At 50.2% G+C, this 25,286-nt stretch overlaps 1 protein-coding gene across 3 annotated transcripts in view; it reads left to right on the top strand.

Moving 5' to 3' along the window:
* The window catches only part of SYT2 (synaptotagmin 2), a 204,455-nt gene that overhangs the window by 163,744 nt on the left and 15,425 nt on the right, over nt 1-25,286 (top strand). For all 3 annotated transcript variants that reach the window (XM_059717033.1, XM_059717031.1, XM_059717032.1), the window contains 2 exons: nt 18,281-18,487; nt 19,224-19,393. In XM_059717033.1, coding sequence (XP_059573016.1) covers nt 18,295-18,487; nt 19,224-19,393 — 363 coding nt within the window. In that variant the 5' untranslated portion in view covers nt 18,281-18,294. The remainder of the gene's footprint in view (nt 1-18,280; nt 18,488-19,223; nt 19,394-25,286) is intronic.

Here is a 25,286-nt window from a genome sequence, read left to right as displayed (position 1 = left end):
TTATGTGTTAACATTACTGTGGCTCTCACAAGTTGGAGCATTGATCCAGAATCCCCCTGTGGTCAGAGGCAGATCGGGGGGAGGTGGGGGCAGGGAGTGTGGCAATGAGGATGCCCCCCTCCCCACTTTCTGCTTTTGTGCTGCTGTCCCTGGCTGGTCCAAGCACAGAGGGAGCCCCAGAGCCACTCCTACCCTGCTCAAGCCACAGGCTGTGACTGCACAGGGCGCTGGGCTCAGCAGAGGACAGTGGCAGCACACAAGGTCCTCCTTTTAGAGCCTTTTCCTTGCCCACCTCTCAACCACTGTGCTCCCCATTGACTGGGAGCAGCTGCTGAAAGGAGAAGCCTGCACAGTACTGCTACTATCCCTCGCTGACACAGGCACAGGGGAGCCCAGGGCCACTCCAGCTGCAGGCTATACAGGGAACCTGGCTCAGCTGGGGACAATGGTGGCATCAAAGAGATTCCTTCTTCTAGCACCTGCTCCCTGCCAACAGAGGACAAAGGAGAGAAGCAGGCATGGAGCAGGCACTGGAAAGAAGAACCTGTGCACTGGCACTACTGTCCCAAGCCGAGCTCAGGACCCCACATAGCCACTCTCCACACGCCCCAACTGTAGTGGGGTGAGAGCAGCTCTAGGCCCCCTCATCCCCAGGTCAGGTGAGGACAGCAGCAGTAGTGCTGGCAGGGGCAGGAGCAGATTGTACTTCTGCTCCCTGCCTTGCTCCCCAGTGTCCCCCACCAGCCCAGGGACTCCAGCCATGCCTTGCCCCCATCCCTCCGTGGGTTGAGGGGTGGTGTGCTGAATACCCCTTTAGTAATCCCAGATCCACCCATGCCTGTGCTAGGACCCTGCTCAAACTCGGAACAAAAAGATGGTTGCTGCCCCCAAAAGTCTGCAATCTAAGTATAAGGCAAGAGGCAACAACAGGGACAGACACGGGAGTACTTGGAAACAGTGCTACAACATGGGTCAGCTTGATGGGCAATAGTCATAGCACACCAGCAGCCTCACACGTCCTGTACGCAGAAGGGAGAAGCTGATATGAGGCAGAGCTCACTCTAGATACCGAACGAGAGATGATAGGGTGGGTAGGAATAGGCTGTAAAGGACTCTGAAGGTGGTGACAAGTTGATTACACAGGTTGTGATGGAGAAAAGGCAGTCAGTGAAGGGATGTGTGGAGAGGGGGACAGGGCTGAAGCGACAGACCATGAAGATGACCTTGCGGTGTTCTGGGTGGACATGAGGCAAGACTGCATTTGCCAAGGCCAGAGAGAAGGACATTGCTGTAACCAAGATGTAGCGGATGAGAGCCTGGATGAGAGTTCAGGTGTGGGGATGATGAGGAAAGGCTGAATTGAATAGACTTTCAATATACTATGGACTAGAAGAGAAGACACAATCTGCAGGACTGCACCGGAGGACTCAGAATAAGGTCTGAAGCACGGTTACAGACCTGAGCAAGAGGCAGGGCAGTGATGTTGTTCACACAGCCCCTCAGACAGAGAAGGTGATCCTGGGAAGCAGGAGTCATCAGAACAGATCTGCTTCCTTTCTGGAAACTGTTGATGTCTTCATATTTTTCTGGGACTTACATATGAAGGTGTCCGGGGCATTAGAAAAATAACAGCTGATAATCCCCTAAATTCACAAGTTCCTTCCATTGAAATAGGATCAGTTTGTTGCTGATTCATGTACATCATTTTTTTCCCTTCCATTTGTCTTAGTCTACACTAGACCAGCTTTTACCACGTTGGGGAGGGGTGATATTTTACCAATATAAATCTAGGTGAAGTGGTGTGGTGTGGTGTGGTGCTCTGAGACTTGGGTTCTCTTCCAGCCTCAGCTCTTGGCCTGGTGGATGATCATAGACAAGTCGCTTCGCATTCCTGAGCCTCAGGAATGGACAAGTCAAACCACATTTCTGATTTGTAAAATAGTGATAAACATTGTGTCAAGTTTTTTGAGATCTATTGATGTAAAGTTCTGTGTAGGAGGTAGGCATGGTTATATTTTTATAGATGCCTCATATTGATTTATCCTATTTGCTTCCCAAACTGGAATAAGCTACACCAGTGTGACTGTGTCCACACATGAAGGTGTTCTTCTGCTGTAATTATCCTGCTATACTTAAAGTAGCAAAACCAATCTAATGCACACCAGCTTTTCACTATATGCAAGTCCCTTATTATTTTCTTGTTGGAAAAGATTTGACAAAGCAAGCACAGTAGCTCAGCAGTTCTGAAATCAGCCATTTCATCTTCTTCCTCAGGTATTAATGCTCCTGCTTTTCTCTTTTATTCCCCCAATGCATATCTAAAATCCCTTCTCATCCTCCTTAACCCCACCAGCACCATTAATTCATCCAGCCTTTGGGCTGATCTTATTTTCTCCTTGCAAGCAGACAACAACCTTTGTCTTTTCCTCTCTTTGTTGCCCTATATTTTTGGTATTTTGAGCAAAAATTATTTTATTACCCTTGGATCTTTGAAGGTTCCTTTGAGGAATTTGCTGCTATCTATTTGTTTCTAGGTAGATGAAGCGGAGGCTTGATTAGGCTGATCCAGAGGCTACATCTCACTGTTTCTTAAAAACCTTTCTCCAGTGACTGGGGGAATATGGCTGTCTGCAGTTACAAGGGCCTGCTTCTTCAAACTCCTGCTCATGGGGATGCACTGTCTTGTGTTCTGAAGACACACACGCAAATACATGCAGTCAATACTCTTGTTAGCAGTGCTCCAGCACTCGGATACCTTGTGTACCTGACCCTCCTCCAGTGTTCCTGGGCTTCTCAGATTGCTATAGCATGGCAGCCTTATGGGACCATTCATTGCAGCAAGAAGTCCCACGAACGGCAGGGAGATAGCACAGGCTAGGAGACTGCAATGAGAGGCAGAAGATGCTGGTTCCATATTAAGCTCTAATCCAATGTCTATTAAATCACATAAGTCAAAGCTTTCTAACGCATGTACCCAGAGAGGAAGGGATTTTACGGGACTAGGGCACTAGCCTCTGACCCAGGGCCAGTAGCATAACTAAGGGGGTAGAGGGAGCATGGCCCCAGCCCTGGGTGCAAAATTTAAGTAGGGGAAATAGCAGCCACTTCCAGCCCAGCACCACCTCCAGGATCCTACCTCTGTTTGAGGATCCCCAGTTCAGTGCTACATTAGACTTCCTGGCTCACCTTGGGCAAGTCATTTCAGCTCAGCTCCTCAAAGTATTTAGGCAGTTGGCTGCTTCTGAGGAGCCGGACCTTATTGCTTCATTTTGCCATGCCCAAAATGGGAATAAAAGCACTATCCTACCACACAAGGAGGGTGAGAGCATAACAGGTTGCAAGGTACTCAGACCACAGGAATGGGGGTCCTGTTCATGCTTAATTTCATCAGTCAGGTGCCTTGGTGTTCAGAACCAAAACATGAAATCCAATTGTTCCTTTGGGTTCATGAGCAAGGATCTTGGTGCCTAATATTGCATTTAACTGCTACTTGAATCAGGCAGCACCACTGCAAAATAGGAGTGGGAATTCTCCCTTCCCTGGGTAACAGCTTTGTAAAATGATGGTATCTAGGAAAAAATGCCCATTGTGTGAGAAAGGCCTGCTCATCTGAAAGGGATGGCAGGGATCTGTCCCATTGTTTCAGAAGCCATTAGAGAAAACATGAACGCTGTTCAGTTTTTAATGGGGCATCTTAAAGCAATAAATGCCAGTCATTTACCCTCTCTGCTAGGCCCATAAAGCAGGCAACATATGGGGCCTTTGTGTATGATGAACTTATTTGATGCCACGCAGCAAAGCCCCCCTTTATTTTGCTTAAATAGCAAAATAGTAAACAGCACTAAAATGGTAATTTGCTTGTTGGCGCCAATTCCCCCAAACTGAGCCCATTAGTGACTGATGAGCACCTGCTGGTGTGTGTTGCTTTTCCATCACCAGATTGGGCCGTGATGGATAGGTGCCCCTCCCTTTCCTCCTCCTCTGTGCCTTGTATTTCTCTTTTATGCCTATAAGATGCTGTCATTTAGGCTGCAGCATAGCTGTTAAATATCCCCCTCTCCTGAGGGATGGAGGCGTGCCATTTACTTGAGCTCTTTTTGTTTCAGTGAAAAAGCAGCAGCAAAGACATATGGACTCATTAGCCACACCGCAGCCAGATTGGTCTGTGCAGAGCTGTCCTTGCCCCCTCACTCCCCAATACCCAAATATGACATTATTTCAGGGGGGGAGGGAATCTGTTATGCTTCAGCCCTGGAAGCACTTACGTAGCAGCCTGCATGTTACCTGCAGCAGCTGCATGAATCAGTCAAAATCAATAAAGTGCCAAATGGGGTGTAATGAGGTGGCACTGTTCATTTTATTGCTTTGGGGGTAGATTCGTGAGCAGAGGGTGCTGACATGAAGCTAGAACTATGGAGAGGGCATTGGCCAGCTGGCAGGCTCTCAGTTCCTTTAATGTGTGGCTTGCTGGTTCAAATCCAGACAAGTTTGACAGAGACTAGAAGTTGTCGCCATCTGCCTAGTGGTACGATGGTGCCTGCATGAGATGCATTGGTTGGGTCTTAGTCTCATAGAGTCAGAGAGAAATAGGGCTGGAAGAGACCTCCAGAGGTCATCTGGCCCAACCTCCTCCCTGAGACAGGATCATCCCTATCCAAACCATCCTATATGATCCATAATCTAAACTCTATATAAGACTACTGTCAAGCCTGACACAACACAGAGCTAACACCCTAACCTACCAAAGGTAAAGCAGGGGAACCACAGCAGCCAACATCCTGCTTCATGAAATATTGCCAATATATGCTCATGAGATCCTGGGTCTAGGGCCATACCCCCCACTACAAAGAAAGGCAAAACCTTCACAGCCTGTACCAATCTGACCATGGGGTAAAATTCCTTTCTGACACCAAACATGGTGATCTTTCCTGAGCAGAGGGGCAAGCCCCTGTAGCCATGAACCTCTGGCTTTGCTCCCAGCAGAGCACTGACATGCCCCAGTCAAAGTCCCGAGCTTTGGATGTAGTCAACACTCAGTGCCTCTGAGGAAAGGCTTAAAAACACCCTGACACATGTAGCAAAAGGGAGATGGTGGGGAGTGGCAACCAGCAAAGCCCAGAGCATGGGAAATACCCATGGTAGATAATAGGCATAGCTATGCTTGGATCATCCCTGACCAGTGGCTGTCCAACCTTTTTTTTGAACATTTCCAGTGATGTAGAGTCCACAACTTCCCTAGGCAACCTATTCCACTGCCTCGCTCTTCTAAAAATGAAGAAGTTTTTCTGGATATCCAATCTAAACTTACTTTGCGGCAACTTGAAGCCACTGATCTGTATCCTCATCTCTGCAAAAAGAGAGAAAAGGTGTTTTTCTTCTTTATGGCGGCCCTTCGTGTATGTGAAGACTGCTCTCTTAAGTCCTTTTTCCACAAACTGAACATAGAATTGTAGAAAATGAGGGTTGGGAGGGACCTCAGGAGGTCACATCTAGTCCAGCCCCCTGCTCAAAGCAGGACCAGCCCCAACTAGATCATCCCAACCAAGGCCTTGGCTAGCCAGGTCTTAAAACATCCAGGGATGGAGATTCCACAACCTCTCTGGGTAATCTGTTCCAGTGCTTTATTGCCTTCCTCGTGAGAAGGTTTCTCCTAATATCTAACTTAAACTTCTCTTGCTGCAACTTGAGACCATTGCTCCTTGTTCTGTCATCTGCCACCACTGAGAACAGTCCAGCTCCATCTGCTTTGGAACCTCCCGTCAGGTAGTTGAAGGCTGCTAGTAAATCCCTCTCAGTCTTTTCTTCTTCAGACTAAATAAGGCCAGTTCCCTCAGCCTCTCCTCAGAAATCATGTGCCCCAGCCCCCTACCCAATTTTGTTGCCTTCAGCTGGACTTTCTCCAATATTTCTACATCTTCTCTGCAGTGGGGGGCCCAAAACTGGATATAGTACTCCAGGTGTGGCCTCACCAGTGCTGAATAGAGGGCAAGAATCACTTTCGTTGATCTTCTGGCAACACTCCTACTAATGCAGCCCAGTATGCCATTAGCCTTCTTTGCAACAAGGGCACACTGTTGGCTCATATTCAGCTTCTTGTCCGCTGTAACCCCCAGGTCCTTTTCTGCAGAGCCGCCACTTAGCCAGTCAGCCCACAGCCTGTTGTGGTGCATGGGATTGTTCCTTCCTAAGGTCCTTCAGTTTCTCCTCATATGACTTGCTTTTCGAGCCCTTTATCATCGTTGTTGTCCACTTCTGGGCCCTCTCTAACTTCTCCGTGCCATTTTTTAAATGTGGAGCCCAAAACAGCACACAGGACTCCAGATGAGGCCTGACCAGTGCTGAATAGAGAGGCACTATCACCTCCTGTGTCTTGCACCTAATGCTTCTATTGATGCAGCCCAAAACTGCATTTACCTTTTGTGCAGCTTCATCACACTGCAGACTCATATTGAGTCTGTGATCTACCAAGACTCCCATAGTGATGCCATCCAGCTAGATGTCACTTATTTTATATTTATGTTTTTGATTATTGCTCCCAAGGTGTCCGCATTGAGCTTCATCCTGTTAGATCCAGCCCAACTTTCCAGTCTGTCAAGATCCTTCTGAATTGCGCTCATATCCTCCATTATGTTTGCAGTCCTTCCCAGTTTCATATAATCTGCAAACTTGCTGAAGAAGTTTTCTATGCCAACATATAAATCATTAATAAACACGTTGAGCAGCACCGAGCCGAAGGCAGACCCCTGTGGGACTCCACTTGAAACCTCCTTTCATTCTGACATGGACTCATTAACAATTACCCTTTGACAAGGGTAATTATTGAGCCAGTTATCTGTCCACCTTATAGTAGTTTTATCTAGCTCACATTTCTCCGATTGTTTTTCTAGCATCCACAGCATTCCCTTTATCCACCCAAGTAGTTACTTTGTCAAAGAAGGAGATCAAGTTTGTTCCACATGATTTGTTTTTCATAAATCAATGCTGGCTACTTTCCTCCTCCAGATGCTTCCAAATGGCCTTCCTTAGGCTATGCTCCAGTAACTTCCCAGCTATTGAGATGAGGCTAACCGATCTGTTGTTCCCCAAGTCCTCCTTCTTGCCTTTTTTTAAAGAGATGCACTACATTGGCCCTTTTCCAGTCCTCTGGCACCTGGCCTGTCTCCCAAGACTTCATGAAGATCATTGCCGAGGGCTCTGAGATCTCCTCTGCCAGTTCCTTCAGGGTCCTGGGATGAAGTTCATCTGGCCCTGCTGGCTAGAGTTCACTCAGATCCAACAGCAGCTCTTTGACTGTCTCTTTTGTTATCTTATCCCTCAGTTTGTCCCCTTCCTTCTCCAGATAATCCCTATTAGGTGTCCGGCTGTAGCTTCATTTTTGAAGACTGAGGAAAAATAGCTGTTGAGTAGCTCTGCCTTTGCATCTTCAGTTAGGAGTCCCCCCCTGGCTTGTTAGCAGAGGATGCACAGCTTCCTTGGTCCTTCTTTTTTGGCCACCATACTGATAGATCCTGTTCTTGTTGTCCTTAACCTCTTTTACCAGGTGCAGCTAATTTTTTATCTTTGTCGTCCTGATTTTGTCCCTGCAGGTGCTTGCTGTTTCCTGGTATGCTTCCTTGGTGACCTGCCCATTCTTCCATTGTCTCTGTGCTTTCCTTTTGCGTATGAGGCATTTTAGAAACTCCTTGTGCAGCCACATTGGCCTCTTGCCATTCTTCTTGTGCTTCTGTCATTTCAAGACAGTTTCTTGTTAGGCTTTCAATACTGTGCCCCTTAGAAGCTCCCAGCCCTCCTGGGTGCCTTTATCCTTCAAAATGTTTCCCGTGACACCATGTCTATTAACAGCTTGAGTCAGATGAAAGTTGCCTTTTTGAAATCTAGCATCCTAATTTTGCTGACTTCATGTTTTCCCTGTCTCAGGATCTGGAATTTTTCTATCGTATCATGATCATTTCCTCCCAAGTTATTCATCACCTTCACATCCTCCACTAGTTCTTCCCTGTTGGTCAGAGCAGGATCCAAGATAGATGATCCCCGAGTCATATCCTCCACTTTCTGGAACAGAAAGTTCTCCTCCACATACTGAAGTGTCCCCCTCATATTATAGGTGGCTCCTGAGGAAACAAAGGACAGATTGGTCCATGACTACTGAACTTGCCTGGCAAGACAAGCCATCATGGCCAGGCAGCATCCATTAGGAGGTCTGCAGGGATGCAGCCTTCAGTGGTCTGGTTGTTTCCTCCAGCACTGAAGCATGCCATGAAAGATGATGCATTCACGCCATCAGAAAGGTGTGTTTTGGGGAGGGCGATGCAGAGGAGAGCTCTGAGAACATCCACTCCGGGGAAGCAGCTTAGTGACTACTTTTCAGAATGAAAGAATCCCATGTCACAGAATTTGGACATAATCCATGGGATTCAAGGAGTCCACAGAGCCCCTGGATCTAGCCCACAGCTCTGACGACTTGCTGATCACTGACCTAGTCCGTCGGAGGAGCCTGATTGTCCCGCAGTGTGACCCAAATCAAAAGCTGTCCTTCCAACTTGCACTGCTGCTCTTTTGCCAGTAGGTGGTAAGGGAGAAGCACAGAGTTTGGCCCGCTTATCCCTGCAATCACCTGCAATAACCCTCTACAGGCACGGTGCCATGTCCTGGGAAAAAACATTAGCATATTCTGGCCTACATACTCCAGAGGGACCTGAAGCAGGACAATGGAGCTGTCTTTCTGTAGGATTTCAGGACAAAAAGGTTTCTCCTGGGACAAATGCAATGTCAATATAGAGCTTCATCATGAGAGGGCCCAGTCCCTGAATCTGGCTTTGGATTCAGATTTGCTAGAGCCAGCCAGAGGAGGGAGTTGGACCCAGGGCTTTGATTCAGGCTCTGTTCTAATTTCAAAGGGAAGTGTATTCAGAGCCTAATTAAAGGACTGATCTGTTCCCACTCCCCACCCTCAGGATTCGCTGGGCTAAATGAATGTCCTCCAGCATATTTCCAGAGGAGGGAGTGACCAGAGGGAATTTCTTATGTATACTGTGGCAGGGGGTGTTAAATAAGGGACTACAGTCATTGACCAGGACCCGATTGTGCCAAGCACTTAACAAACACACCAAGGAGCTCGCAATCTAAGGCTCACATCCACAGAGGCATTGAGGGCCTAATGCCCATTGAAAGCAATGAGAACTAGTGCTTACATCCTTTGTGGACCTATCCTAAAGGAAGAAGAGCAGCCCATGCCATTACTAGAATTGCTTCAAACCCAAAATAGGGTTTCATCAAACCAAATGAAAAGTGATGCAAAATGTTGTTTGCAGCCATGTTCTTTGACAGTAATTTTTTTAAATGAAATGAAAATGTAGTGTTCAATGGAACAGTTTATCTCATTTTAGTTTTTGAACTTTCTGAAGTGGGGAGACTCCCTACTGCTGCGATTTCCTTTGCTTTTGCCCCTGGAAGCAACTGAACAAATGATGCTTGGGGGGCTGCCTTTCATCATCTTTTCTTTTTTTTTTTTCTTTCCCTTTGCTGTTTGCCAACTCCTCTAGCTTTGGAGAAGCTCTGTAAGGTTAGAGCAGGGAAAAGGACAGCAAACATTAAGCAAGTAAAGAAGTCAGAGCTGGACCTTGTGCATTTGATCTCTCTCAATCACAAGAAAATCTTAAGGGGGGAAAATAAAATGTTGCAATTTTTTCTCCCAAAAAAATTTCAAGGAAAAGAAAAAGAATTTCATCTTGATCCCCAAGAAAAGAGACAACTACTTAGTGGGCATGTCTACACATGCATTAATGCACTGTAGTTACTGTGCATTAAGTTTAGTACCTATAATAACAGGTACTAAGTCAATGCATAGTAACTAGCGCAACTGCACAGTAGCACTGGCACATGGTCTTTCAGTCATGCTAATGCGCAGTAGACTAATTATACTATGCATGAGCATGGCTTTTGCCATGATGCATTAATGCGCAGTAGAATTAGTCTTTTGTGCATTTAGTGTCTTTTGTGCATTTAGTGTCTCTAGATGTGCCAGTGTGATGTAGTGTAGAACTTGTTTCTGACCAGCTCCAGACATAACTAATCACTGCAGGGCGCTGGGGGAAAGTCCCAGCACAGTCCTGCACAGATGGTGCTCCTCAACCTTCTTCAGCTTGGTTTTGAATTGATAGAAAAGAGCCCCCACACATAGTTACATTCATTTTAACTAAACTGATGCAACAATCCCAGTGGTCTTTCCTTCCCCCTTAAAATCTATGAAACTATGAAATGCATCCCCTGCTGGAATATTGGTACAAGCCATTTGTGGTCCCAAGGACCCCAGCCCAAATGTCCCTGCCTGACCCAAGCCTACTGGAAACAAGCAGTAAACTCATCAGCATGAGGCACAGAGAGATGTTTCATTGGGAAAGTCAGCTCCACTCTCCTGGTACATCAGTGAGATGCACAACAGCACCTGAGCAGCAGTTAGAAGAGACATTACACAGCTGGAATTGAATTGGCAGGCACTGCCGTCTCCAAAGTGCCAACGGCTAAGAGTTAAAGGCCAGGCAAATGAGATTTCTGTCCTTCAGATGCCCTAGAGGAGCCTGTCACACCGCCACGCTCTGCACCATAACTCAATAAGCGATTGTTCAGCATGCAGGATCCCTAGGCACAGTTGAGAGCAGGTTCCTCCAACCACAGTCATGCCGCACTGCTGAGGGCAAGGAAACCGGATCATTGGATTTCCTGATGCTGTTCTCTCCAGATGCTCCAACTGCTGCACTTCCCAGGGAGAAGGGATGGGTCAGAGGGATGCACAGACCTGTTGGTGCTGGCTGCCTTTTCCAGGCAGGATAACAGTGCCCTAGTTGGGATGCCTTGAACAGGCTGCTTCTGTGTGTGAGGGGCGAGCTGTGCTCCACGCCACGGGGGCGGGCATGCAGAGTGCATGTGAGAGTGTGTGTTTGCACTCCTTTGCGTGTATGTGACTAGGTGACCTTTGGAAAATATTAGTCCACATTTTCAAATCTCGGTGCCCCAAACGAACAGCCTGAATCCATGGGCAGGAGCTGTGAATTGCCACAGGTTCTGCATACCTGCAGCTCCCACGGGAGTCAATGGGCTGACACCAGCAATGAGGAGGTGTCACTTGCCCTTTCCTTTCAAACTGAATAAGTGGGGAGTTCACCTGGGGCAAGTCAGTCTGTGGGAGCAGCCTCAGAAACCCCATGCAGCCACAAGTGAAACCAAAGCAGGGAAGTTTCTTAGCTGGCTGGTCAGATTTTTCTTGCTAGTCATGCCTGGGTACTCTGCACTGCAGGCTGACCCACTGAGGGGGTGGGCTGGGTTAAACTTTCTTTTCTCTCTGTCTTACACACTCAGATCCTATCACAGCTCCATGAGTTTGGCTTCCTTTCCTGTCTTGCCAGCCAGCCTGCCTGCCTAGCGTAGTCCACCTACCGCATCACTGTCTGCTGGCCCCCATTGCTGTCTGCTGGCCCTTCCTGCAGTGCAGTGTATCCGCAAAGCAGGACTTCCAGCCAGTTTTACGTCCTGGCTCCCAGTACATTTGCTTCCCTTGGTAAGCTCAGAGCCCTGATCCCTTGTGCTCCAGCTGGACGGTGGTGGCATTGATCACCATTACATGTGCTGCATTCTCCCTGCGGTTGCCTGAGGTCCTGGGTGTAGGTCCTGGCTGTTTAGTAATAGAAGTCCCTCCGGCCTTCCCTTTTCTAAACCTCCCACAAGCAAGCCTTTTGGGAGTTAACTGCAAGCATCCATATACTGACTGAGCATGCTCAGCAAGACTGCACTCTGGCCAGGCAGGTACATGGTACACTCACCCAGGTGCATGTGTAAAGCCAGGTGAGTCCAAGAGGAGTTGTAGCCAGGAAGGCCCATGGCTAGCAGGTGATAGAGGAGGAGCAGGGCTCTCCCCTAATTTAGCACAATAGTGATTAGGGCTATTTTGACCAGGGCATGGGAGACCCAGGTTCTAGCCCCCTTCTAATGGGAAGGGGTTGAACCTGCATCTCTGCAAAGTGCTCTAACCAGGCCATTAGTTAGGTATTATCCAGATGCCTCTTCAGCCCTGTCCCTTCCATCTGGCCTGCTAGGCAGCCAAGAGAGGGAGATAAGTGGGGTCAGGAAGAAGAAACTAGCCAGAGGATACACATTTCAGCAAGATGGATGCTGACCTGCATGGGGGGGAGCCTAGGTTCTAGCCTTCATCCTTCTTCCCAGTGAGACAGAAACTCTCCATCCATTTTATCAAATGCAAGGGGCAGGGGCTCAGCTGCTAGAGAAGGGACTGGATAATGCACAACTTGTCACACTGTGGTTAGAGCACCATGCTGAGAAGCAGGAGATGCAAGGTCAATCCCTCCTGGGTGTGGGGAGTCCTAGAATTGGGGTCTCTGTGGCCTGGTGAAGTGCCCTCCCCAGGCCACAGGCTATAGAGCTGAAGCTATGGACTGCCCTCCATTGTCAGTATTTTGCTTCCAGCCCAGAGGCATGCAGGAAGATGCTGTTTTGAAAGAATCCAGAAGTGTGTGGGTATGTTAAGGGAAATGGGATTCTGTCCCAGCTGCATGGGCAGTCTCCATCCCTCTCCCTGGGGGAGGGGGTGCAGCCACCCCCTGCTGAGCTGTTAGGCCAGTGCAAGGAATAGGAATCACAGGAAGTCACAAACAAGTTCCTTGTGACAAACCCCACTCATCAACCTGCTGGCTTTGAGCTATCGCAGCAACAGTGGTCCCTGCTAAGCAGGTTCAGGACAGGCCAAGGCCCCTGCGCAATCAACCTTCACCACTGCAGCCTCACTGCTAACCCGCCGTGCACTTGTGGACAGATACAAACAATTCTGCACATCACTGAGGAGTGTCCCCTCTACAGACTAAGAGGTGGATTAATAACTTTGAACTCAGTTAATGAGGAGGCTATTGCTTGGCTTCGCAGATTTGCATTTGCTAAATAAAATAAGTAAGTGCTTTTGTGTCTGGTTCCTTGATAAAGGACAGAACTGACGGGACATCTGGCTTGCTGGTGGGAGTGACAGGGAGAGCTGTCATGTAGACCCAACTTAGTGGCAGACACGGTTATCTCTAGTTATAGCTTCCCTGCTTTGAGCCAGGGCCAAAAGAATCCCTTTAACATACACCATTGCAAGAGGTTTTCATCTCCCTCCTAATGGCTACAGGACACACTAGCCATTAATCTTAGCTGGGCCATGGAGATGCATTCAAATGACAATTTCTTTTTCCTTCCTGTTCACAAGCATCTGCAGCCAGGTTCTCAGAAGAGCTCAGGGGTGGATTGGCAGATACCTGACTCCCACTGCATGCAGCATGGTGAGCTCTGCTACTGCCAGGTCTGGGCACTGAGCCCTTCAGAAACCGAGCCCTGTCATTAATCCTCTCCTGTGTCTCCAAGGGCTTGAAGAGCCTTAAAATGTAGCACTGCTCTGACAGTGGATGGTTAGATTCTGTGCTTTTTGGGACAGGCACCTAGCACAAGGGGCACCAGCATGCCAAGGTAGTACAGATACTACAGTAGTACAGTACTGATACTACTGATGTAAATTTGACTCTTTGTGGTCCCCAGATCAGACCTGCTCAAGGTTTTCTCTAGCTGCCAGCCCTGCACTCTAGGATCTGAGAGGCTGGTTGGCCTATTGTGGTTCCTCACCTTCTGAGCATAGGGCCTTAATAAAGGACTTAGAGCAGGGACAGGCAATTATTTTGGGCGAAGGGCCTCTTACCGAGTTTTGGCAAGCTGTCAAAGGCCCCGCCCCTTGACAGGTGCCCCGCCCCCTGGTCACAATCTTGTAACCAGAAGACCCACCCCTAACCTCTGGCCTGTGCCACTGGAAGTCCCTCTCCTTGCCCCTAGATCTACTCCTTTGGGGCAGAGGGTTTGCCATCTTAGAATGGGGAAAAAAACCCTCAAATTATATACTAAAAATAAAACACCCATAATAATATACTTTAATTTAATTAAAAATATATATTTTTGTCCTGATTTGTATGTGCTTGTGCTGTATATGTAGAAGTGATTGCATTACAGATCAAAATGCAGTTTTACTCTTGTATATTGGGGGGGGAGGTGCAGAGGTGTTGGGGATATGGGTAGATGGGTGTGGGGTTTTGGGGGAGCTGTGGGTGTGTGTGTGGATGTGAGTGGGTGAGTATGGAGGGTTTGTGTGGATGTGTGTGTGGTATGGTATTTGTGGGGTGTGATAGTGTGTGGGGAAGGGTGTGTCTGTGGTGCTTGTGGGAAGGGTTTGAGGGTATGTGGGGTATGCATGGGAGCCCCTCTGTGTGTATCCCCTGAGCTGGCCAACACCTGCCCCCACCCCACAACGCCCAGAGCCTGAGTGCCCTATGGTGCCTCCCCACCACCGCCAACAGCACACAGCCCCAGCGCCCCCAGCGCCTGCTCTGCACTGCCCAGCCGTGGCATGTCCTGCCACCCCTGGGCATGCAGCAGTAGCAGCTGGGACCAACGCATGCAGCCACGACCCTGTGCACGCTACACCAGCTCTGGGCTCACCTGTCCAGGCTGAGCAGCAGTGGCCGCCTGGAGCCCTTGCCATGCTGGGCTGCCCTGCAGCTCCATCACCACCACCTGTGAGCTGCCTTGCAGCTGCTCCACACTGTCACCGCTGCCACACTGAGTGATGATGATGGATCTGTAGGGCAGCTTGGTGTGGCGCGGGCTCCAGGCGGTCACACCAAACACTGCCCAGTGGCGGCAAGCGGGAGGGGCTGCTTTCCCCAGTGCCAAGCAGCAAGGTCTGCCCAGATGCTGCTGCCACTGCTGCTACTACTCAGCCCCAATGGGTGAGCCTGGAGCTTGCATTGGGGCCCAGGCTCAGCAGCAGTGGCACAGGAGAAACTGCTGCTCAGCGTGGTGGGGGAAGCGGGCCTTCCCCTTCCCACTGCTGGTGCTTCCTGGTGCAGCCGCTTGGAGCCCACACGGGGCTTCTTGTGCCTGTTCTCCGTTGCCACCACTGCCCTGTGGGGCAGCCCAGAGGCAGCAGTGACATGGAGACACAGGGCAGCCCTACACGGGCTTCGGGCAGCTGCACCAGGAAGCTCCAGCAGCAGGGTGGGGAGGGGCAGCTTTCCCCCTGCTCTGAGCAGCAGTTTGTCTCACACTGTTGCTACTGCTCAGCCCAAACAGGCGAGCACAGGGCATGTGGGGTCAGGCCTGTGTGCACTGGTTCCTGCCTGTACCGCGGGGCTGGGGTGGCGGGGACTGGGAGTGAGCAGATGCACAGGAACACAGCAACAGCCAGGTGGGAACATGTGACCCATGCTGGTGCCCTGGGGCCAGCACCAGCAAGGCCCAGAGTGGGGCAGCAGGAACATGGTCCTGGATGGCAGGGGCTCTGTGGAGCCAGGCCAGCTCCCCACTCTCTCTGCTGGCACAGCCCAGTCCAGCTCCATAGACCCCTGCCAGCCTGTGCCCTGCATTCCTGCTGTCCCGCTCTGGGCCCTACCAGTGCTGGCCCTGGGACACCAGCGCAGGCCCCACACTCCTGCAAGCCCGCTCACTTCCACTCCCCTCCCGCTGCTGCTTTCCCCAATTTCCTGCCTGCCCACCGGCCACTCCTGCACCATGTGGCTCCTGGCTGGATAGCCGTGATAGCAGGACTCAGCAGGAGCCGGCCCAGCCCCGAGGACTGGGGCGGTCACCCGTGGTCTTCCTGTGCCTCCTCACTCCCCCCACTTCTTACCTGAATTTCCTGCTCCAGTGTAGGCAGGCATAGCGCAGAGTCCTAGGCAGGGGCTTCCGGTTGGGTGGGCAGAGCTGGATGGGGCCAGGCGAGCCTTGCTACTGCTGGGTCCTGCCATGGCTTCTCCTGAGTCCTACTGCCCCTGGCTCCTGTCATCTTTGACAGGTAGCCAGGGGCAGATAAATATTAATTTTCTAATTTTTTTAGGGGCCCCACAGGCTGGATAGAATGGCCTGATGGGCCGGACGCAGCCCGTGGGCTGTATTTTGCTCACCCCTGACTTAGAGGGTACTCAGAGAGTTTACTGTCTATAGCATACACACACCCAGCAATTTATTCTGTCCCTCATGTTCACTGCTAATTACACGCAGATTTAATATGCAGGTGCAGTAACACATTATTACCTGCTTCCTGCAACTCTCTCTCTCAATGCTGAAGCTTGAATGCTGAAGCTGTCGCACCACAGCCCTATGAATTATACCACTGACCATCGCTGCATCCTGTAGGTTACAGCAGTGGGGAGAATATGACCCAAGGGAGCAGGAGGGCTATGGCTGGGAGGGACAATGGCAAGACACCCAAGGATCCATGAGTATGGGGAAGCTGTTTGCAAAGGGGCCAAGTAGTTCTGATGCTGGGTCTCTGCAGAGGCTTTTGCTGACTCTGCTTAGGAAGGAGTTGCAGGATGAGTGGTCTCCAGTCCCTGTGGAGTCTGCATCTCTGCCAGCCTTTGGCAGAGAGTGGAATCCATGATCCTCTCCACTCACCACATTGACAGACAGTTGGCAGGACCTCGACAGGCAGAGTCACGGCTGTTGTCCCCAGGTCTCCATCTGCTCAGCTGCCTTGTCTGACCCACTGAGGACAATCCTTTTCTGCTCCCAGGATGTCTCTGAGGTTAGGTCTTGTCACTCAGGACTGACAGCTCCACAGCAGCTTATCGAGTTCTTCCTTCCAGTGTCAACTCACTTGCCCTCATACTGACACCATGCTTCTGCATGAGATGGTGGAAAGGAGAAGAGAGCCTTGTTGTGTTCAATCCAACATTTCTTCTGGCACCTCCTAGGAGTTTCTGGGGCTGGGCTCTGGTGCTCAGAGCCAAGAACTGGGCTTCAGGCCTTCCCAGTTGTGTTCTCTGCTGGGCAACTTTAGGCAACCCTGTCCCCTTCCCAGGCCTCACTTTTCCCATCTGTAAGAGGGACACACTGCCCACTGGAGAGGGTGCTGTATAGCTTGATTGATGTTGATGGAGAGTATTAGGATCATTAGCTGGAGTCTGCAGGTGACAACATCCTTTAAACCATACATGAAATGCCATTCAGGCAGAGTATCGGTACTTGCAGTTCTCCCATGACCACTATGGATGGGGTCGTGAGTGGGGTGTCTGTTACATTTGAGGGGAACTCTGGGATCTAGCGTACACTGAAGTTCTTAGAAACAAGGACTGAGAAGGGCACTGGGATCTGACTATGGACTTGAGGACTTGGCTCCTACTCTGCCCAGCCCTGGCACTTTCATCCCTCAGCACCCTTTGCAGTGCAGAAGAGAGGGGCTAGAGCATTGGGGTGTGCAAAGGATTTGTATTGAGGCTGCTGGAACCAGATCCTGGGTCTGCCCAAGCTCCCTGATTGATGAGACTGCCTAAGTCCTGCCATACACATTTTGAAGTTGTTATGGAGTGGATTCAACATTACACTGATCCTCTGAAGGCATTAGAGCACCTTAACTCTAAAAGGAGATAAAGCAGGGAGAATTTAGGTCAGGTTCTCTAAAGCAACAAATGATTTGGGTGCCTTCCCTTTTGGAACTTAAGCAGATACACTGTGAAGGATCTCAGTTTCCAAAGGGACCAAGCTAGGCCCCTTTGAAATGCCTTAAGTTTGACACCTGAAATTAGAGGCCCCTTTTTCAAAATGACTTGCCCCAGGTGAACTGTGATGGCAGCCTGTCCCACTTCTTGAACTTCCAGATATACCTAGGGCTCTATCCCCTCACTCTTGGGAGGAGGCTCCTCCAAAGCATCCACAAAGCCATTTCACTGTTCTCAGTCACGTGTCTCCTTTTAAACTCATCTTTGCTGGGATGCCTGAAGACCTGGACGCCAGTTAAGCCACTGATGTGCTGAATGACTGCCCAGTGTACTGACCAATACTGTCTCCTTGTCTCCTCCTGTTCCCCATCTCCCTCTAGTGTCTCTTGCGTTGTACTCCAACTGTAAGTTCTGGGGGTAAAGGCTGTCGTTTTGGTCCGCGTTCATGCAGCACCCGGCTGTAATCCAGTGGTAGGTGTTCACGGCACTGAGTAATCAAGTAACCATAATTAATTGCAATAAAAATGAAAATGCAAGCTGGAAGTCCTAACCATCCCGCTCTCCCCACCCTAGTGGCTCCTCCAGTAAGAAAGTATCATACTCATGCCCAAACCTATGAAAGCAGCTAGAGATGTCTGTCTACAGATTTCAGGGTGGTGAATGGGGACTAGCAATCAACCTCCTTGGGATCAGGATGCCTCTGAAAGCTGAGGGGCATGTTGGGCTTGTAACACAATCAGCCTGTGGTTGTATTTCAGGGAATCTGTTACCAATGAAGTCGAGGAACTTATTTAGGAAGGTCCAGGAGGATGAGGTGCCTCCAAAGCCCACCAGCACCGAGATGCCCGTGACGAGCATGGACAATGCGACTCATGCCACAAGCCATGAGAAGGACAAGGACTTGTTCACCAAGCTTAGCGACTTTGCCAAGGAAAGATTTAAGGAAGGGATACAGAAAATTCCCTGTAAGTAACTGGCTCCTGCCTCCTCTTCCAGCACCTTTTTCTGAAAGCACTGTGCACTGGACTCACAAAAAGACAGACCCCTCTATCCCCTCAGCCCACCTCCAGTTAGGTCCCACATGGTGATGTTAAGCACCAACTCTTTCCCATGGTAACCTCAGGCGGCAGTTATCGTGGAGACCGCAGGGTGTCTGGGTGTTATGAGACTACAGCCTTGCAGGGAATTAGCTGAGGAGGGGTAGCTGTTACATATGATGCTGTAATAAAGCAAACCATGGGAGTGCCTCTTTCCCATCAAACAAGGTCAAAGGTGCTTCTGAGCCTAGTGACCCTGGGGCTGGTATGGTTAAAGCATGGCAGTTTCTGTAGCCAAGGCCACACAAAGAAGAGATGTGTCTAGCATTACATCCAGCTGCCTTTGACTGCCCAGCCTGAATGACCAGGTGCCAGCTACGCCTGGGTGCACTGGGGAGAGTCACCAGTCCAGAGCAGGCTTTGAACTCTTCCTGTTGCAGCCATTGAAACACATCTTCCCTGCTCCATCACCAATGCCCCTACCTCTGGCCTTTCTGTAAATCCTTGTGGCTCTGGGGTGACCGTTTATCAGCACCCTGTGTCCCACTAAGACGTCTGTACTCTGTCTGCCCTGCTGCATTTTGGGAGCACAGTCTCCCTCTACAAGTGCTGTGTGCATGGAAGTGGCCCCAGGGTGACTGTTTGGATGGTGTTTTTTGCACAGTGCCTCCATGGGCCCTGATAGCCATTGCTGTGGTAGTTGGCCTGCTCTTCCTCACCTGCTGCTTCTGCATCTGCAAAAAATGCTGCTGCAAGAAGAAGAAAAACAAGAAGGAGAAGGGCAAAGGCATGAAGAATGCTATGAACATGAAAGACATGAAATCAGGGAACCAGGTAAAGCACCCCTCAGAACATCTCATCCAGCTCACACAGCCAGCATGGTACAAAGGGTGAGCTTATGATTCTGGCCAAGGTAAAGCCAGGTCAACCTGCTGGTTTCCCCAGCCTCAGCAAAAGCAAAAGCAGCCAGCTCCATTTAAGGCAAGAGTGAGATATGAACCCTCAATAGGCAATAAGCAGGAGCCCGGTGCTTACAGTAAGAAAGGAACCACACAAGGGAGAAGCAGTCAGATTGTTAGCAGCGGCAGGCAGAGACCGGGCTCCCCACTTCTACCACAGCAGGTTACAGAGACGTTCAGCAAAGGGTTGGGTTATTCGTTCTTTGCTCAGGAGGAACCAGGTCTTGGATTTAGGACAAGCCCCCTTCCAATGTTTGTCTACAAGGTGTTCACCCTCTTATCAGTATCAGGAGATGAGTCAGCACTGCTGGACACGGGGTCTTGCTTGTAGGCACCACGCGCATGCACACACACATGCACACGCACGCACTCCTGACCAGTGCTCCATGTTCTTCTGCACCACCAGAGACTGTTTCCTAGCTTCATAGAGGTTAAGGCCAGAAGGGAACATTAGATCAAAGCATCACATTCACATCACCTGTTACTATCCATCAACCTGCAGTCTCTGTTGATCCCTTGTCTCCTGGGGGTGGTCTTATCTGGACCCAGCCCTGTTCATTTTGCCCTTTTCCCGCAGACCAGGGAACACACAGGTAATGGCTCAGGGAAAAAAGGAAGTGGCTTGGAGCTCTCTGGTCTCTCCATATAAAGCTCTCAATGAGCAGGATTTCCCTTCTGTTTGCCAGGAACCAAGATACTTCTGCTGCCCTGTATAATCTGACATCTCTTCCCTCCAGTCCCTACAGGCTAGCTACCTGTTCCTAAAGCTTGGTGGTATTTGAGGTTTGGACTGGTCTAACTTCTCAGATTGCTTTATCATAGGGGCAGGCAAGGTCCGGCCTGTGAGCCAGATTGAACCCGCACCAGACTCCATTTCCCAGCAGCCCTTGTGACCCCAGGAATGGCAGCATGGAGCCAGGGTTTCCAGCAGTTGTGGCAGGGCACACAGCTGGGCAGGGAGCTGCTCCAGAGCTGGGATCTTGCAGTGGTGACAGCGTGGTCCAGAGCTGGAGCAGAGCAATGATCTGCTGCCCACATGCCCCAGGCTCTGCAGCTCTGCCCCAGCTCTGGACCACACTGTCACCACTGCAAACTCCCAGCCTAGGAGCAGCTCCCTGACCGGCCATGCGCTCTGCCAGCGCTGCTGGGGCCAGTCTCCACGGAAACCCCAACCCATGCTGTCAGGGCAGTGCTGATCAGCAATGCACGCAGGGGCTGCTGGGAAATGGAGTCTGGCTGCCAGCCAGATCTGCCATTTTGCCCACCCCTGCTTTATCGGAGCCATTACTAGTGAATTCTGGGCCATTTTTAACATTTTCCTCTCTGTCTTTACCCATTTCATCTTTACTTTTTGCTGTTCTTCTATTTCAAGGATCAATGCCTGGGGTTCTGACTTCAGGAGAGAAGTGTTGGGATGAGGAACAACCTTAGCAAGGTCAAAGTTCACACGTGGTTTTGTGATCCCCCAGACACATGCCTGTTTGTTCAAATTCTGTACAAGTACATAAGGCTGGTCTGTGTTTTTCAGAGGAAAAGGGGCCCTTGGGAGATTTGGGCTGGAAATCCAGTATCTTTTGAGCCTTTTATACCAGTCCAGCTACAATCCAGAAGACGGAGTGGGGCAGGGGACAAGAAATTTTTGTGGTGGGGCCATAGACACCAAAAATGCTGCACTTTTTCAGGAAGTGAGTCAGGTTTGGTTCTGGCAATCAGCAGGGTTTCAGATACAGGGACTTATTCTTTTCTGAAACCCAATTCATCCATCCTTCATGGAGAGCCAGAGGAATGCCAGCCTTTCCCTTGTTCAAGGGCTGCCTAGAAATGACATCCTCAAAGACCAGCATGGGTCATCTGCTGACTGCAGTGGCTGCAGATCTGTGCTTATTCCCACTTTGAGACTGCTCCCTTGTGAAAACAAAGTACCTAAGAAGATTTCACAAGAAGCCCTGAATTTTTCAAGGAATTTTGTCCCCTCTGCCAACAAATAGGTCTTCTTTTCCTTTTCACTGAGGAAATGGGGAGGTTCCTTAGGAGTCCCTGCACCAGGAATGGCACTGAGAATGCCCTAAGCTGCAATGCCTAGAGCGTCCACTGCTCCTGGATCAATGTTGAGCCCCGAGTGGGTAGGCTTCCCCTCACCAGGGCTACCTGCAGGTATGAGGACTGGACCACTTCATGGCAAGCCCCACATGCAGCCTGACCTGCTGTATGTGCCCCTTATATCTCGAGTGGCCATGGTCTGGAACGGGCTCCCAAGGGAGGTGGTGCTCTCCCCTACCCTGGGGGTCTTCAAGAGGAAGTTAGATGAGTATCTAGCTGGGGTCATCTAGACCCAGCACTCTTTCCTGCTTATGCAGGGGGTCGGACTCGATGATCTATTGAGGTCCCTTCCGACCCTAACATCTATGAATCTATGAATCTCGCTTGGCTTTTCCCAAACAAAGCATCGTTCCCCTCAAAGCCGGCAGGCTGCTAAGGAGCTCTGACTGGCAGCATCTTTCAGATGCAGGAGGCCATTTGCAGACCACACATCAATCAGGCATTGTCCAGAGCTCCAGTCCTCCATAGCCACTACCTGTGAGGAGGGAGGTTTATCTCAGGAAGGGCCACTTGGTGACTGAATGATGAGGGTGGCGCTGCTCCCACCAGCTGCCTGCACCAACCCCATGACTGATGGCAGTACCTGGCTCCGTGTCACTCTCTCTGCTACTTGCACAAACGGAGGATGAAACCCGGGAGCTATTCATTCCCAAAGGGGTGCGGGAAGAGATAGGGAGGATCACGCTGACAGATGCACAGTGGGGAATAGTGCCAGGAGCCTTCCACACACACACCAACTTGTTCCCTTTATATCTACCCTGACACAACTGCCGTGCCCTGCCAGCACCTGTCACAGATTCCCCTGAGGAGCACTTGCATGGGATCCCCAGGCTTACACAGTCTCTGGGAGTACCCCCTGAAGACAGCCCAGGCATCATAGCTTCTGGAGAGTCAGCCTTTTGGTCCCTGGCCCCTCCTAGTTATCCGTGGTCCCCACAGAGAGATGTCTTCAGGTTTAGTTTCTGGGAGGGCTTTTATCACTTCAAAGGGATTCATAGATGTTGGGGTCGGAAGGGACCTCAGTAGATCATTGAGTCTGACGCCCTGCCCTGGCCAGGAAAGGGTACTGGGGTCAGACAACCCCAGCTAGGGTTCATCTATGGCGTGCACCCAAAGTCCCACCCAGTGAAGTAGGCAGCTTTCATTTAAAAAGCCAGCAATTCAGCTGGCAAGGTCCTCAATCCTGAAGCCCAAGCAGTCTCTGTCAGCAAAAACAGCCCTGGCTGTTCTGCCTCCAGCCTCTGGGCCCCCCATAACCACACATGCACACAGTCGGGGGGGGCTCCAACAGGTATGCCTCAATCACAGTTAACCCTTTTTTTCCCTGTGTACAAACTAGCCAGGGGAACTGAGGCATGCAACATTATTATAATGTGAACACAAAAATATGACAACAAGCCCAGAGTCTATCATAGCAGTCCTTGGGATATATGCTTTGCCAGAGGAGGTTCAGCTAGATGCAACAACCACACAGTGATATAATGGATGTGCTTTGAGCCCCAGAGAGGTGGTCTCTCTTGGGGTTCCCACAGCTTCCCAGCACCCCAGAGCAGGCCAGTGCCTTAGTTTAGTGTAGCTCTGAAGCACCAACAGGAGCCACAGTGCCTGTAATGATGATTACAAAGTTATGGAGGAGTGTCACATACAAAGCAGAGGCTGAGAGACAATGAAAGTACGGGCCACGCAGTAATGGCAGTGCAGAGCACAGTAAGGTGGACCTCCTCCCTGAAAGACAATTGAGCATCAAGGACAAGAACCATTTCCCCACACTTACCAGCACAGGTTTGACCACACCAAAAGTGTGGTTCCCAGTGAGATCTGCATTTCAAGAGGCTGCACAAAGTGGCACGTGCACAGTGCACCCTGGGTCTCAGCTACATGGACCAGAGTGCAGGCCCCTTTAAGGAAGACCTAATGCACCTGAGCCAGAGGAAGATCTCTGTTAGGGAATAGCAGAAGTTGCTGGGCTTTTCACCTCTCTGTAGGCTAGAGGAGACAGGAGAATGCACATTCAGTCAGGGTATTACAATGTGTTTCTCTTCCTTTTAATTTCCATTTCCTTTTCCTATCACTCACCTTCTCTCTGCCTCCTGTTCCACAGCAGTGTCATGCTGTTTCTATAAATGTATTCTCTTTGTCAAGAAAATCTCACACTCTCTGTCCCTGCATGTCTCTGTGCCTTTGATTTCCAGAGAAACACTGGGCTGGTAGCAACTTCAGTGACTTTGCTGGGCATTATTCCATTAGAGGGAATGATGGGATTGGCTTATTTCAGGCCCACAGACAGAAGAGACCGTACTTTAATGTGCCTGCCCCTTTTAGGAATTGGCCAAGTCCCAACAAAATTCATGTCAGTATGGACAACATTTCCAAACCCAGTTGATCCCACTCCAGCACAGAAGCAGTCTGCCGATACAAGGGCAAAGTCTGTTGTTTCTCACAAACATTGGATGTTGTTGATGACCTGTGTGGCTGTTGCCTCTATAATGTCATTCTCTTCCTTCTCTGTGCTCTTGTTGTCTTCCTCTGTGTTGTTCTGTCTCCGTGTTTTCTGACTAACCTGGATGGCAACTCACGGTAGGTGCCAAGCTGAATGACGCTTCTCTACTGGCCAAACAGAGGGAGGGTCTGGGATCTGTGCAATGCACTAGGGTACCCGCTGGCTCCAAAGCGTATGCACGGCAGGCTGAAAGCATGTTAAAGACCTATGAGGGGGACCAGGTAGTTGGGGCTCTGATACATCCACCAGGGAACCATGCCAGACCCATTTTGCGGCACAGATCCCTCAAATCGGGTCCAGGTTGCAGATCAGTGTAACAGGTAGCACTAATGTTTGTTCCTGTGGATGGGGGATAGCCTAAGCAGTGCAAATGAGAAACCCCTTGACTTAGCTGCAGATTTGCTTCCTGTCTTTGTTGGTGTCTCACAGAACAGCACCCTGTTCCTGGTAGATACCTCCTTCCTCCAGATAGACATACTTAGTGCAAGCACGGAGAATGACTCTGTGGCCAGCACACCAGCCTTGGCGTAGGAGAGACCGAGGTTGTACTTCTGGCTCTGTCCTGGGACAAGTCACTCGATCTCCCAAAGACAGAGCTGGACCCACCTTCCCCTGCCGTTATACATGTGTCCACAGTTTACTGTTCTGGAAAGCCTTGGGGTTCATCTTGAGTTTAACATGCCCCTGTCTTCCATTCCCTCCCTGGCCAAACTACCCAGAATCTGGCCCCCATTCCTAACCTTCCTCCCAGGGTCAGCACTCAGCCCTCATCCCATGTGCATACATGGGCAGTGCTGAGCACCCTGCAATCTGCCCCAGAGCAGCCTCACCCTGCCTCCTCCTTGCCAAATAGTGCTGTTTGCTGCAACAGATCTGTCAGCACCCATCGTGTCACCATCATCACTGCTGCACACGGGGGCTGCCCAGGGTTGCATGGGCCTTGGTTAGAACTTGAGTGCTTCTGCTGCAGAAGCTCTGGCACTCACCACTTTTGCTAAAAGAGGCTCCCCGTTAGCTAAAGCAGTGTTAAGACTCAGCATGCACATTGCAGCAGGTCTGAGTCTCCATTGAGTAGAGGGCAGCAGTGTCTATCTGTGTTGTAGCCACAGAGATGTGGCAGCAAACTCCTGTGGTGCAATAGGATTAAATTCCTCAGTGCTAAAGAGCT

The sequence above is a fragment of the Alligator mississippiensis genome, chromosome 14 (genome assembly GCF_030867095.1).
Source record: "Alligator mississippiensis isolate rAllMis1 chromosome 14, rAllMis1, whole genome shotgun sequence".
Taxonomy (NCBI): Eukaryota; Metazoa; Chordata; order Crocodylia; family Alligatoridae; genus Alligator; species Alligator mississippiensis.
This window is presented reverse-complemented; position numbering and strand designations above follow the sequence as displayed.